The 15,909-nt window shown below is 42.1% G+C and overlaps 1 protein-coding gene across 1 annotated transcript in view; it reads right to left on the bottom strand.

Annotated features, from left to right (window-relative positions):
* Positions 1-15,909, bottom strand: part of yjefn3 (YjeF N-terminal domain containing 3) — an 86,724-nt gene that overhangs the window by 2,552 nt on the left and 68,263 nt on the right. Inside the window, exons 4-5 of the mRNA XM_080430352.1 lie at positions 13,131-13,241; positions 1,665-1,778 (exon numbers count right to left, since the gene is read on the bottom strand). Coding sequence (XP_080286478.1) covers positions 1,665-1,778; positions 13,131-13,241 — 225 coding nt within the window. The remainder of the gene's footprint in view (positions 1-1,664; positions 1,779-13,130; positions 13,242-15,909) is intronic.

The following is a 15,909-nucleotide window of genomic DNA, read 5'->3' as shown; positions in this document are numbered from 1 at the left end:
TCATTTTAGCGACAAAGGTTTGAAAATATTTGGAATTGGTCCATCCATTCACTTCCAAGCGGCTTCACTTTTGGGGGGTCAGATGGGTAATTACAACTATGCCTGTTTCATTTTCTAAATACAGGCTTATATTATGTTATTTGCCTGAAAACATTATCCCAGTTGTCTCAGGGTTTATTTATCGCACTGACATCCAATGGAGCAAATTTTGCTGGAAGGGGCCAGGGATAGTTTTAGATTGATTGATTGAATACTTTATTAACAGTTTGCTAAAAGTACAGAGGTACAGTTATACAATATTGCTAAAAGGATAACACAGGACCACAACACATTGTGGTCCTATGTATTCAATTAATCAAGACATATAAAGACAAACAGTACAATATACAAGAAATCATCAATACTAGGTGCAATAAAAGTACTTTTACAGAAAAACTGTGATTTATTTTGGCAAGCTAGAAGACTTGTCTAGGTCCAGTTGCAAATTGCAGACAGGTGCTCTCTTTGGTAATGGGCAGAGGAGTCTGCTACTTGGCTACAACTTCTCAATAGTAGCGTTTGCCACTCTTTCTAGAGTCACGTCAGAATATTAACCTGATTTCGAGGAATTAGCATATGATTATAATGGATGGATGCTTTCTTTAGCCAGAGCGTGTCCAACACGGAGAGGAACAGATCAAGAACAAGCACAGAACAAGCAGAGAGCGGAGACAGAGCGGAGACAGTTCTCTACATTATTGTCACTTAGTGTCGTGTATATAGTTTATTACAAAGAAGACAATAAGGACGATGGTTCATTTAACACATTTCTAAATTGTACGCAATACTAGAACTCTTAAAACATGTGTGAAGAGTGGGATATGGTAGCCTGGTAAGGGATATGATGGGATGGATATCACATCTCAATTGCAGTAATCACAAAACACTGTCTGTGTAAATTAGGGCTATCAGCCCCAGTATCTGTGTCTGTTCAAATTCAAAGAATGACTCTGGCCAAGCAACTGATCAAACCAGTCCACATGTCCAGTATCACCAAAAACAATGTCCGTTTCTCAATAACTGTACAGTACTTGTGTTCCTGTGAACTTGGGAATGTCATCAGTTGGAGCCCAAGTACTGTCCCAATTCAAAAGTTCGCATCTAGCCAAGTTCAGTCTCTGCACCCAGGAAATCCAGCCGAACTTGATCGGCCAACTTTATTGATTGGGAGGTGAGAGGTGACCACTGACCAGCAGCAATAACGGAGGAAAGAATGCAAAATATATTTTTTAAATACTGTACTACTGTTATTGTGTCAAATCTGTGGTCGGTTTATCAAGATAGGGCCTATACTTAAACATTTGAGGAGAGATATGAGGTCCTGCTGTTTTTTGACTGAGAGCAGTGAGTTGCTGTGGGCAATCACATGACCTAAAGTACAAGTCCGTCGCAAATTGAAAAGACGCATTCTCTGGTTTCAAGTCTCCCCAAGTTAACTTGACAAGTACATTTTTCTCAAGGACACAAGTCCGTTCTTTATGTTCTTGGCATTGATAAATGGCCAATGTCATTGACCATTCCAAAGCAGCTATTTTGCTCTTACATCATACTCTGGGAGGTGGGCAACCCCACGGGGTGATAGTATTTGTGAATATGGTGTTAACTTAAAAACTAATGCTACTCACCTCTGTAGGGAGATAGGACAGGAAGGGGATGTCCATTTTCTCACACTGAACTGTGAAGTCCTGATGGAGATTGTTAAGGGAACGTTTAGGATAGTAGATGGTGGGCTCATACTCCTGCATGGACAGAAGAATAAGAGAAAGACAGAGAGAGACAAAGAGAGGTAAATGGGACAGAAAAGATATCAAGGGCCGCCCCCACATCAAGCATTAAAACAATAACTATCATCCAACACTATCGTCGTTATAGCTGTACTTGAATTAAAACAACATCATTACAGTTATAGTTAAAGTGCTTGGTGTGGATGGCCTTTTTATATCCTTTATTGTATGACAAATACAAGCTCACCATGCATCAGATTGGGATGAATTCTTTAATGTTTTGGAAATGTTCGCCTACCACATGCCCAAAATAGGGACACCGCAGGGGTGGTTAAAAACAGAAAAGAAAACAAGCGAGAAAACATCAATATTGCAGTCAACTGTCTGTTGCACCAAGTGTTGACATGATTGACTGTGAATGACGCATCAGTGCACCTTCAGGCTGCAATTCATGACACATGAACAAACTATTCACCCCGTCATTACCACATTACTGCGGTTCCCACCAGTCTCCTTGTTCACTGAATTACACCGCTTATGAGTGGGATGCTGCTGTGCAGAGTAGAAATCCAGACACCTATGGTCTGAGAGGCATGCAATGCATGAAACTGTGACCACCCGCGATTTCATGACCTCTGCATAGACACAGAGATAAATCTTTAAAAACTCTGTTGCCCTGTGATTAGTTTTTGCGCATGTGTGCGCATGGTTGCGCCTTATATACTCACTCATGTTCGACTCACGCTGGATAGCAAGACAAAAGTCTTTGCTTTTAAAATATGAACGCATGATACCTGAACCAAAGTCATGTGAAACACTGAATCTGCTAAGATCATTCAAGTACATTCCATACTGATCATATCAAATACAGTGGAGTACACTTCTTTCTTTTTTTTTGGATCACTGCTTTGGAGCTTTCTCCTACTTTGGAGAAATAAAGTGGAACATACAGTATGTTGTTGATGTTGTTGTTGATGTTATTTTTATCTGGCAAACTAATTTAATTATTTAATGTCCAATATGAGATTTGTATCATGCGTTATCATTTGACCATGCAGGGCAGGCTGAGAAGATGTCTGAAAATCACATGAAATAGAAACAATTAGGAACTATCCATTACATACTGACCAAGGTCTTAAGGAGGAAATAATCTGTCAGTCCAGAGAGACTACTGGCTCCTCGGGGACGCTAAACCAATCAGCGCTCCACGGCCACTGGCCCGCCTGACGTCATTTCCATGGTGCCCGCCAAAGAACTTAAGAGCCTGCAGCCGAGACGAACGGTTTCCCCCATGTCTGCCCCCCTCTGGGGGGGAGGGGGGTACGGGTGAGTCCTGACCCGAACAGCAGTCCTCTCATCAACCTGAGAGGAAGCGTTCTGGGGAGGTCTGTAGAGTCACTGAGCATGAAGACAGTAGAAACGAGCCTTCAGAGAGAGGCAAAGCGCGGAAGTTCCAGAAAGGTCAAGGGGGTGTTCTGCTGTTGATGTTGAGGGTTAACATGGTTTCACTTCCGAACCGTTTTTATGGCGTGGCTCTGCAGGTGGCTAGCCATCTATTAAAAAAAACGTCTGTGTGTGTGTGTGTGTGTGTATTTACCGTAACTTGAATTTTAAAATGGAAGTCAAGGGGGCTCGTAATGAGGCTGAAACCTTGTTGATTGATTGATTTTTAGGATATCACATAAAAAGAGCACAATAGCACTTTCCCGACATACAGTCATAGCATCACAGAGGATAAAAACTCAATAAAGCCTGAGGACTTATTTCCATTGCGGTCCACAAATAAACACTAAACAACATAGCCTACTGTAACAAACAAAAAATACAACAATACATCAGATAGATTTACATAAAAACTAAGAAACTAAGAAATGTGTAGTCAATATTTAACCTATTTTTAACCTGTAAATGTGCAGTCAATGCAAGATGCATTTAACCTATTTTTGCAGTCAATACATTTAACCTATTTTCAACGCATTTGGTCTATTTTGTATTTATAGGGCCGCCCTAGTGTAGCGGTTAGAGCTACTTTCGCCTTTCGTGCGGATGGTTGTGGGTTCGACCACCTTCCTGGGGAGTCTCAAGACGTAAAAACGGATGATGATGATTAGTCTATTTTGGAGTCCCACGTTATTGATGTCATAGACAACTGACGTCATAGATAGGCCACATGAAGTCCGGGATCCACATTGGAGCCAGGCCATTCCCATGTGGATCCTGAGATCCAGATGAGTCAATTTTGGTTTCTCACCACAGCCCATTGAAAGTCACCATGGCTTTTTAAAAACATCCAAACAAAGCTTGTATTTGTAAAGATTTATTATACTGTAGGTGGCATGGGAGGGATGTATAGGCCATTTCAGGTCTTACATTTAAATGCTACAACTGAAGTATAATTGTCCACGGAGTACCATGAGATCAGTCCAACAGATCAGAATCACGTCCAGTCATTCAAACATGACCGATAGACTGGAACTAATGTGCACTGAGGTTGTGATTCAGGATGAGCTTTAGCTTGGGAATACATGTGTGTTACGGGAATGCAGTATCTTGCTTTTTTGTGTACCTGGCAGTGGACAGGATGAGAGGACATTGCCAGATCCGTTTAGACCCACACTGGGTTTGTGCACACAAATGGCTGGCAGTGATGGGAGAATCGAGTTGGCCTGTTAGCCTGAGGCTAATCATTCATCTCTGTGGTCACATTTACAGCTTTGAATGCAAACGCGTGCGTGCAAACGCGTGCGTGCGTGCGTGCGTGCGTGCGTGCGTGCGTGCGTGCGTGCGTGCGTGCGTGCGTGCGTGCGTGCGTGCGTGCGTGCGTGCGTGCGTGCGTGCGTGCGTGCGTGTGTTTGCATTTTCCTGAAGTGCTCATGCACCCTTCGTCTTGAATACAAGCATGTCTTTCTGCTGCACAGACAGGAATCACATCACACCACAATGAAAAACACATATTATTACACCAAGACAGGGCTTCATAGTCCAAGGTAAATACCATGCAGTTACCAGTTCCAGGTAGGGCTACCTCATGCTAGTGGTGGTCCCGAACCACAGCATCTACAGCCGTTGATCTTATCTATCTGTGGCATGCCACCCCTTTAGCCCATTAAGACCTGAGGCCGATTCTAAAAATGTCTTCGAAATCCTAACAGTTTTCTGAAAAACGTATGTCGCTATATCAGTGGTGTTCAAACTTTTTCATGTCAAGGACCCGCAGAATTATATGTATTTGGCCGCCGACCCCATCTCACAATATTTTGTTCCAGGGACCCCCAGAAGCAGAGATTTGAGTTAAAAATGTTCACTTCTTATATTCAAAGTTTTGCGCCAATCTTAAATCATATTTATTTCCAAATGATTGCGACACAGATGCTTTCCCGCTTTTAATGGGTTAAACTACTACTATCTAAACCACAACAGTCCATCTGGGGGGAGGAACAGAAAAAAGGCAAGGAAAAAAAAGGCAAGCGCAAACAAAGGAATAATGCAGTGTCCATGATTCATAGCGCCGGATGATCTGTTTTCTTTGGATCAAAGTTATGGAGGAGCGCTTCATGCATTCCTCAAATGGCAGTATAAGATATATCTCCCTCAGAGTTGACCCTAGGTCTACCGCTTGGCCCTGAGAGAGAGGAAGAGAGAGAGAGAGGAGGGGAAGAGAAAGATTGAAAAGAGAGAATAATGAAGGAGAGCAGGAGATGTGAGAAATGAAGAGAGAAAAAGAGGAAAGAATGGCCTTCCTAAACTTTTGATGTCCTCGCAAGTATAGTAATACAAACGTGTGTGTGTGTGTGTGTGTGTGTGTGTGTGTGTGTGTGTGTGTGTGTGTGTGTGTGTGTGTGTGTGTGTGTGTGTGTGTGAGAGAGAGAGAGAGAGAGGGAGAGAGAGACAGACGGCTGGAGAGCGAGACACCAGAGACAGCCATTGGACAGCTTAAACTGGCTCCATCAAGGTGGTTTTAATCAGAGCTATTGATGCCTCATAAATCTAGCACCTCAGACACACATGGTACATTATATAGATCACTTCATATGTTCAGCCCCAAGCTGAAAAACCCCAAACACACATCCAACATCCCCCCCACCCCCCCTCCAGTACAATAGAGACATAAAGACAGGCGGTCCCACCACACTTTCAACTAAACCGAAAGGGAAGCATTTAAAGTCGGAGAACTGTAATGCATTTGAAATGGACGATTCCTTCTTCTCCCCAAGAACTTTGCGAGCCCATTCCCTCAGGAGCATCCACTTACAGCATGTGGTCTAAAGACGGGACGATGTGGGCATGACATCATAGCATCTACAGCATCACGGTTGCCAACTGTAAAAGCCAGACAGCTTTAACGAGAATAACAATAGTATGACATCATGGTTGTCTCGGTGCCCTGACACAGAAGGTAATGGGGAAAAATAAAAACAATAATAAGATAATGGGGAGGTATTTACAGGGGCTGAGCTGAGGTCATGTAAAACACAGAGGGCCTGTATAAGGGGGATCCCCCTGTTAGTTACTGTACAAGCTCACTGTGAGCTTGTAGATCGGCTTTTGTCATAATGCTTGCCTCTTTCTTATATTATTTGACAATTTGGCCAATGTTTGACAAGTTTTTATAGTTTAGTTTGTTGATTACTTTTGATGCAGTAATGGTCATTTTCTTTTCTCCTTTTTTTTAGGTATGAAAAAGATCTTAAAAGTCATTAAATTGTCACTTCACTGTCATCTGGGGGACCCCCCCTCCCAAAAAAAAATCTTGTGGAGACCCCCCTGGGGGGTCCCTACCCACAGGTTGAGAACAACTGGATTAGGGTCCCAAAAAAAAAAAGAAGTGGTAAGTAGGGGAGATAGGGAACAAAAGTAACAGGGGGCAAAAGTAACACACTCAATAATTCTAATTAGAAATAAGCTAGAGGGGTGAGACTTCTTGTGCACATGTTCAGTAGGGTCCTTTCTCTGCCTATGGAAGGGTAGAATGATCATTTCATCTCAGCAGAAGTTTTCAACAAAAAACAGAGTTTGAGGTGTAAACGTACATTTTTGAGTGTACGGTATTTTCCGTCTGCTGTCTAAAGATAAGATGTCAGCTAATTTAAACTTAGATGAATTGTATCTCTATGTTATTGGTCACAAATTAACGTCAGCAGCCTATGCTAGTATAGGTGTTTCTAGCTAGAATATGGGATTTTATCATGGTTGCCCCATCGGGGTCAATTATAACACAGTGACCGGGGTCAATTGTAACAATGTGTTTTCAATGCAAGCAGATTTTTTGTCTGGGATTACATACTTTTATGTTAGTAAATGAACATATTTCACTAAATGTCACTACATTTCAAAGTAAAAATACATTTAAATAAAAAGTAGACATACATTTGGAGAAAAAAAAGAAAAATGAAATAATTCGAATAAAAATACAAAATAATTGTAATTATGTATATAAAACATTCGTAAGTAAAAAATAATAATTATAAATAATACATATTACTTAGTGATGTGCTTTTATTTTAGATAAAGTGTGTTAATATGACTTATTTTTACAGTGTTACAATTGCTCCCAACCACTGTTACAATTGCCCCCGTCACGGGGGCAGTTGTAACACTGTGTCTCATTGCATTCAAATTAATATTTTAGTCTTGTCCTTATTAGTGAAAGCTTAAAAATTGTATTATTAATTAGGGCACATATATATGTTTCTTATGGCAAAAGATGACTAGGATATTTCAAGTAGTCTGTGAATTATGAAGGCAAATACAAAAAGTGTTACTTTTGTCCCCGGTCTCCCCCTACCTGTCCACCATCGAGGAGTCTAGGGGTTCGAACCCACCGCGGTGCATCCCGTTTGTCGAGCTCCATAAAAATAACAAATTGGTCGGTGTTCGGGGAAGGGAAGCCAGCCGTTGGAGGGTGATATTTGGTCACCGTACGTATATTCCTACAGGCTGGGATGGAACCTGTCAGCAGGGAGTGTTGGGCGGGAAGGAGTAGGAGGGAGGCGCTATGTCCTCCCGATGGGGGCTCCTCACTGGCAGGTGAGCCGGTAGGATACGAGAGCAACAACAACAGACAGATTGGGGGGGGGGGGGGGGGAGTGGTAAGAAGCAAACAAAAAAGGGGGGTGGGGGGGGTCCGTGGCCTGATGCAAACAATATCAAACTAGGGGTCCCTGAAATTAAAAAGGTTGAGAATCACTGATGGAATCACTATGGAACCCCAGTCTACACTGTGAAATCCTCAGTGTTAATTTGACATTGAGGGTCCATATTATAGTTCCATTTGTACAATCTCAGTCCATTTGGAACCTCTGGTGGTCCCCGGACCCCCACGTTGAGAACCAGTGGGCTAATAATAGTGCACATCTGACTGTAAAGGGAAAATACACAACAGTCTATTTTGACCAGACATCCCTGTTTTGTCGGTCACATCCGTCTGAAACATTTACCAACTATGGAGTCACTCTCCAGACTGGTCACACTTCCTGGTAGAGATGTGTGCTCCACTGAGCATGTGAACCGTTCTCTCTTTTCTTTTTGTCTCCGCCAGGCAGAAAGGCATGGCGAGAGTGTGTTTTACCCCCTGTCCGTCCGTCCGTCCGTCCGTCTGTGTGTCCGTGTGTCAGTGTGTGTGTGTGTGTGTCAGTCTGTCCGTCTGTGAACAGCCAATCTCTGGCACCGTTGGCTTAATCACAGCCAAACTGTGCACACACACTCCCTGGATGCCAATTCAGAACCCCTGAAATTTTTCACATGGGCCTGTTATAGCGCCACCAGGAGGCCGCTTTGTGCAAAACCAATTTTTTGACATTACTCCTACAGATTTTATATGGTGCACAGTATCTCTATAGTTATGTGATCAACACGGATCTATCCGATTTTCCATTTTCCATCCTCATTGGCTAAGGTTGGCTTCCAAAGTTTGCAGGATTGGTCCGTTTTGAACAGAATGCCTCAAATCATGAACGCAGCGTGCGATTTCCGTGAAATTTCACACGCACATTCCCACTAGGCCGAGGAAGAAATGCCACCCTTTTCACATTGGCCTGTTATAGCGCCACCAGCAGGTCTAATTTAGCAAAACACATTTTTGGAACAAAATGTCTCAAATGATGAATGCAGTGTCCGATTGCCGTGAAAGGCCTAAGAAGAAATGACACCCTTTTCACATTGGCCTATTATAGCGCCACCAGGAGGCCACAATAACCTACCTGACCTGGCGGGGACCTCCGAGGAGCACTTTTTCTAGTTATTTTTCTTTTTGTCTCCGCCAGGCCGAAAGGCATGGCGAGAGAGTATGTTTTACCCCCTGTCCGTCCGTCCGTGTGTCCGTGTGTCCGTGTGTCCCTGTGTCCATCTGTCTGCGAGCGGCTAATCTCCGGCACCGTTGGCCCGGCCGCTGCGAAACTGTGCACTCATACTCCCTGGATGCCAATTCAGAACCTCTGGGCCACATTTTTCAGATTGGCCTGTTATAGCGCCACCAGGAGGCCGATTTGTGCAAAATATTTTTTTTTATATTACTCCTACAGATTTTATCCAAACATCACGCAAATCATTACACAGTATCTCTATAGTCATGTGATCAACACGGATCTGTCTGATTTTCCATATTCCATCCTGATTGGCTAAGGTTGGCTTCCAAAGTTTGCAGGATTGGTCCATTTTGAACTAAATGCCTCAAATCATGAACGCAGCTTCTGATTTCCGTGAAATTTCACACACACATTCCCACTAGGCCGAGGAGGAAATGCCACTTGAAAATGTTCAAATCAGCCTCATGGTGGCGCTATAAAAGGCCAAATTGCGTTTTTAACTGTAACTGCACCGATCTGCGTGAAACTTTGCACGCATACTCACTAGAGGCCAAGGAAAAACATCTGCCCTGCATTTTTCACATTAGCCTTTTATAGCGCCACCAGGAGACCGACTTATGTAAGATACATATTTTGAGATTAAGCCTTCAGATTTTATCCAAATGTCACGCAAATCTCTATAGTCATGTGATCAAGATGGATCTGTTTGATTTTTCATATTCCATCCTGATTGGCTAACATTGACATTTAAAGTTTGCAGGAGTGGCCCGTTTTGAACAAAATGCTGCAAATCATGAACGCAGCGTCCGATTGCGGTGGAACTTTGCACGTACATTCGCACTACGTTGAAGAACAAACGCCACCCTTTTAACATTGCCCTATTATAGCGCCACCAGGAGGCCGATTTTTCTTTTTTATATTACTCCTACAAATGTTGTCCAAACATCATGCAAAACAGTACACATTATCTCTAGAGTCAAGTGATCAAGATGGTTCCGTACGATTTCTTATATTCCATCCTGACTGGCAAATTCTGAACATTGCTGGGCCACAATAACCTACCTGACCTGGCGGAGACCTGTGCTCCGAGGAGCACTTTTTCTAGTTATTTTTCTTTTCTTTCTTTCCTTTAGTCATGGCTGCCAGTTCCCACCTGATGTCATGTGGGAGTTCTGACTGCCCCACACCGTGCTGAATAACTGCTAGCTTGCATAGTGTCTTCAGTGTTGGACTTAAATCTAAGATGTAAAGATCATCAGAGACTTCAAAGAGATCATAGCCTACTGCGCCAAAGACTTCTCCAAAGAGGATGATACGATCTCCCACCATGCAACAGCACATCCTATTCACAGAAGGGCCGTTTCCCTTGAGTTCAACCTTCTTCCAGGAGAAGGTCTCTGAATTGAATTTCCACAGATCATTGAAGTACTCGTTCCTGGCGCAGCCACCATATATGTAAAGCTCTCCATTGTAGACAAAGGCTGAATGACTATGGCGTCCTTCTGGGAGAGGCTGAGTGGAAGGTGTTCTCAGCCAGCTGTTGGTCTCTGTGTCAAACACTCTGAGCTTGTTGTTGACCTCCGGGGCCCTCCAGCCCCCAAATGTAAACATCTTTGTCCCGATGATGGTGGCAGAGTGTTGGTTTGAACCAGGTGGCTGTTTGCCTCTGGTGTTAATTAAAGCCCAGACCATGGTGTTGGTGTCCAACTTGTAGATGTCATTAGTGAGTCCAGTCAGCAGGGTGTGTCCTCCATAGATAAACATGACCTTCTCCAAGACACAGGCTGAGTGGAAGCGCCTCGCCTCTGGAATGGTTCCAGAAACCCTGGGCTTCGACCATCTATGAGTGTCGACATCAAATGCATAAAGCACGTTGCAGTAAGGAACCCCTCCCCACATGTAGATATCTTCTATGAGCACAGCTGTGTGGTCGCAGCGCCTGGAGAGAACCTCAAGGGAACGCTCTCCTCTTCCAGTTGTCACTGGAGGCAGCTTCATCCAGAGTAAAGAGACTGTGTTGTAGACGTGCACTTCCATCTGATCACGTCCCCCTACAAAGCAGTACACCTTGTGTCTTACTGCGACAGCAGCATGGTCTCCGTCTCCCTTTGGTCCTTCTCTCAGATATACCGTCCAGCGTAACATTTCACACACCAGCACCACCGTCAAACAGTGTCACAAACAACAGTAATTACCCTAAAGAAATTACGCTAAATGCTGCTAAATGATGTTTTGTTTATTTGACAACTAATTTTAAAGGACAATTGCGCGGCTGTGATGACAGTGTGACGTCATTGCATTATGACGTCATTATGTAGATTAATCCATTAAGACCGGGAACGCATCTGTGTCATTTTTAGATTTATTTGGCTATTCAAAAATAGCAGATCTACAAGCTCTTAGTGCCGCACTATGAGCTTGTAGATCTGCTATTTTTGAAAAAGAAATCATGAACATTTGTAAGTCAAATCATATATTTAACAAATGTTCGCTTAAAATATATATATATTCAAAGATTTGTACATATTTTCACGATAAAAAAAAATCTGATCTACAAGCTCAGCGCGGCACTCGGTGCCATGCTATGAGCTTGTATATCTGCTATTTTTGAATAGCCAAAGAAATCTTAAAATTACACAGATGTGTTCCCGGTCCTAATAGAAAAAGCAGTGAGTCTGGAATCCAGACTGATTGCCAGAGTTGTGCTAGTTACTTAAAACCAGTAACTAGTTACCATTACTAGTTACTTAATTTCAAAAGTAACTCAGTTACTTTACGGATTACTTACACCAAAAAGTTAAGTGTTACTGTGAAAAGTAACTTTTTAGTCCTTGACATGAAAAGGTTTGAGAAGAACTGCTGTACAGAACCAGACCACTGTCTTTTAGGTGCTAAAGGGAAATAAATTTAAAGAATTTTGTTTACTTTGCAACTTGATTCTAAAAACGTACAGGGGATATTATACATGTACACGTCCAGACGTGAAGGAGTACTATGTCTTAATGACCATTTTATCCATTAACAAAACATATCCTCTGACTGTACTTACTGTAGATGCAAATTAGAATTGCTGAGATACTGTGCATCTTTCTGCCGATCTACAAGCGCGCAACGTGCTGCATCGCAACACATTGTGTGCTTGGAGATCAGCTATTTTCAACGCGTAACACCAGTGTGTTGTTTAGAGGCCCCTTGATGTGTGATTCAAATTTGGCCCCTCGTTTGATTCAAACGTGAATCGGCCTGTTATAGTGCCACCCCAACATTTGGAGTAGAGGTTCTTCCTACTGGGATTGTGCGTGCAAAGTTTCATGCCGATCGGTCCAGCGGTATCCGGGATTAGCTGCTTAACCCATTTAGACCTAGCCAAGGCAGATTCTAAAAACGCCTTCTAAATACTAAGAGTTTTCTGAAAAACTTTGTAGCAGATGGAAACATGAAATAAAGAAAAAACATTTTAGAGCTTAAACCTTTGGCCCTTACTGAAAATTGCTCTCATTTACCCTAATGTTCATATAAAAAAGGAAAAAAAAGAAAGAGAGAGATTTTGGGGAATTTATATAGATTTGTTTTTATTTACTTTGGTTATTTATTTTATATGGGGGATTTTACAAACATTAGAGGTTCTGGTCGCTAGTCATAGTGTCAGGGCTTTGTTGTACCAGTCTGTCTGAGTCGCATTTGTGCCCATATATGGAGATATCTGTTTCTGTCTGTCTACATGTGTCTCCTTCTCGCCCAGTTTGAAATGGTCCAGTCCCTTATAATTTACATACGCCCATATATACTGTAGGATGTCACTATGACACAGATATAACCATAAACAAACCTGATATACCTATGTTATGGAGATACGGTTGTCCAGAGCCAAATTAATTAATTATGGTTATGTGCATATATGGAACCAACCAACTTCAAACTCGGCACGCGCATCGGCAAGGACTCGAGGGAGTGCTGTTCTTGTCCAGAACCGGTGATCCGACCGATATGTCCATATATAGACATATATTATGGATATCCAACAACCAAAAAGTAATTCTCTCTTGCTCATTCGGCAACTTACAAATATGCGCAGGTATCGTGCACACACCAATCCAATAGAGCCATTCTGATCTGGACCACAGACCACCAACACCGTGGGCTGTTTCTTCCCCATGGAGCTGAGAGGGTAGGCCTGGAGGGAGAGATGGAGACACAGTGAAGAAGAAGGTTAGAGGGAGCTTGTGATTGGTTGAGAGAGAGAGAGAGAGAGAGAGAGAGAGAGAGAGAGAGAGAGAGAGAGAGAGAGAGAGAGAGAGAGAGAGAGAGAGAGAGAGAGAGAGAGAGAGAGAGAGAGGAGAATCAGACAGGGCAATAAGGAGTTATATTAAAGGAAATAAGACAGAGACATCACTATATAATGTACTGTATGTATACTGTATGTATACCTGAGACAAATACTGTGCATACTTGTTCAGGACTGGTCAACCAGTCTGTGCCTAAGGTATGCCAAGCTTACCAGGTCACAAAGGAAATGGCAACAGCTCCATTGTCTGCTCTGTCTATAAGAAACGGTCCAATGTCTTTAAAATAGCCCTGGCAGCAATGGAAAAAATACCAGTGCAGCCGCCATGGGATGTTTCCGTATAAATAACACACTTTCCATCCATACCCTGAGCCACACAGACAGGATACTGAAATGTCTCTCATTTACTGGGCATGCATTCCCCTGTAAATCACCTTGCACCTTCTTAAATGAGACGTATTTGCCTGCTGTCAGACTGTCTTGGTGTGTGTGTGTGTGTGTGTGTGTGTGTGTGTGTGTGTGTGTGTGTGTGTGTGTGTGTGTGTGTGTGTGTGTGTGTGTGTGTGTGTGTGTGTGTGTGTGTGTGTGTGTGTGTGGGGGTATGTGTGGGGGTGTGTGCGTGTACATGCGTGCAGTCATGAACGTATGGATGTGAGGATGGGTGCGGTCATGATTGTCACTGAGGGCTACTAGTTTCATTTTCCATAAACGATTCAGAGCAGAAAAATTAAACTTGAATATAATGAATATGCAATTTTAGAGGACTGTGCCAATATCCTTACTTGGCACAGTTAATGCCATTCAAATGGTCTTGTCACAATTGTTGTGTCTATTCCAAAATATACTATACCATTGAATAATGTATGATGTATAATTCTAATGCAGTGATTCATACTTTTTTTTTGGATGGGGGTCCGTGGCCAAAAACATTAATTTGGGGGTCCTCGACAGGCAAAAGTTTGAGAACCACTAATGTATATGATACGTACCTTTAAGTCTATCACTCTTATTAAAGTCTGATTCTACTCTTGTTAAAGTCAAATGGGCACTGAGATTCCAGACACCTTATATGCAAGTATATCAATGTACATACCAAATACCAATGTCCTTCAAATGCAAGGCATTGTTTAATTCAATTTATAATCTTGCACCCTCTGCATTATTCTAAGGAGAGGTTACACAAAACGTATCCTGGGGTCTCCTTGACCTGTGAAAGATGCCTTTCAGGTGATGATACTTACAGTCCATAGCTTTGCGTTATGGCCCACGATTTAGGATAGAATCTATTTATGATATATCATTCTTATTTTCTATTTGAGATAGACATCTGCACCTTAATTTGAATGTTATTTTATTTTAATATTGTATAGTTGTATGTGTATTTCTATGTCTGGAAATTAGCATTTTGATTCAGTTGTATGTTGATGTGTTTCCAATTATTGCCAAGCTGCTCAAATAAAATATTAAAATTGAAACATTAAATATAATGAATATAATATAAATGTTCATATCGTCGGTGTCCAGGACGAACCAGCTAACTCCATTTTCATCTTTTTTTGTTGTTGTCATAAATCAACGCTATTGAACACCCTTTACGTCTGTGTAAAAAATCTAAACATTTGAACCAATGAAAAGTATTAAAAAGCGCCTCTGACGAAAACTCCCAACTCCATTGGATCCTCAAACTGTCCGTCAAAAACAAACAACTCCCCCCTCTCCTCTCCAGTGCTGCCTTTTCACGGCATGAGTAGAGCGCGTTGCGCAGTGAACAAGGAGGAGGACCATGTAAACAAACTCCCCGTAGTCTGTTAAAACTATGCAGTGTAACTGTTTATCAAACTTAGCACTGACGCTAATGTTATGAAAACAAGTTCTAAAATCTATGAAGTCTTTAATGAGGAGAGCAATGTGACAAGAAGAAAGGCGTTCGTAGCATTTCTGCCACGCTAGTTCTACTACCTCTTTGCAGAAGTTATTGTAATATTTGAAGTCCTGTTTATTATTGTAGGCCTATATAATAAGTGTCATGAAGCATCAGGGCATTGATTCACACGTTGTTGTGATGCATTGTGAGCTTGGAGATCCATTGTTAGCTTTTGGGAATTTGTACCCTTTTGAAACCTCTCCCTCAGCAGCGAGTGGAGCTATTGTTGTTTGGACACTCCATTTCAGCTTGAACTGGAACTTGCGCTGGGTAAAGTGTTGATTTACCCGCGATTTGGGTAAAGTGTTGATAATATAATGACACATGCAAGTATCTGACAATATATAAAGTCACTATACCAACTTTGATGAGGCAGTATTGCTTTGTTTTAAAAATATAAGGTTTTCTTCATTTCCTGAAAAACGTATATTTTGTTTTTTCATTTCCTGAACAATGAGCGTTTTGGAGTTCGCGCTGGACAGCAGAGATATATAATAGGAATTAAGCTAAAAGAAAATTACAAAGCAATACTGAAATACAAGGGTGCCTAAATTTGATCAAACATGGGGTAGCTAAATTTTAGGATGGAGGTTGAATTATGAACGATTATCAGAAGAGGACAAAGGGAAGGAA

The sequence above is a fragment of the Gymnoscopelus braueri genome (assembly GCF_963280865.1).
Source record: "Gymnoscopelus braueri genome assembly, chromosome: 6".
NCBI lineage: Eukaryota > Metazoa > Chordata > Actinopteri > Myctophiformes > Myctophidae > Gymnoscopelus > Gymnoscopelus braueri.
The sequence above is the reverse complement of the archived record's forward strand: the minus strand, read 5'-3'. Positions and strand labels throughout refer to the sequence as shown.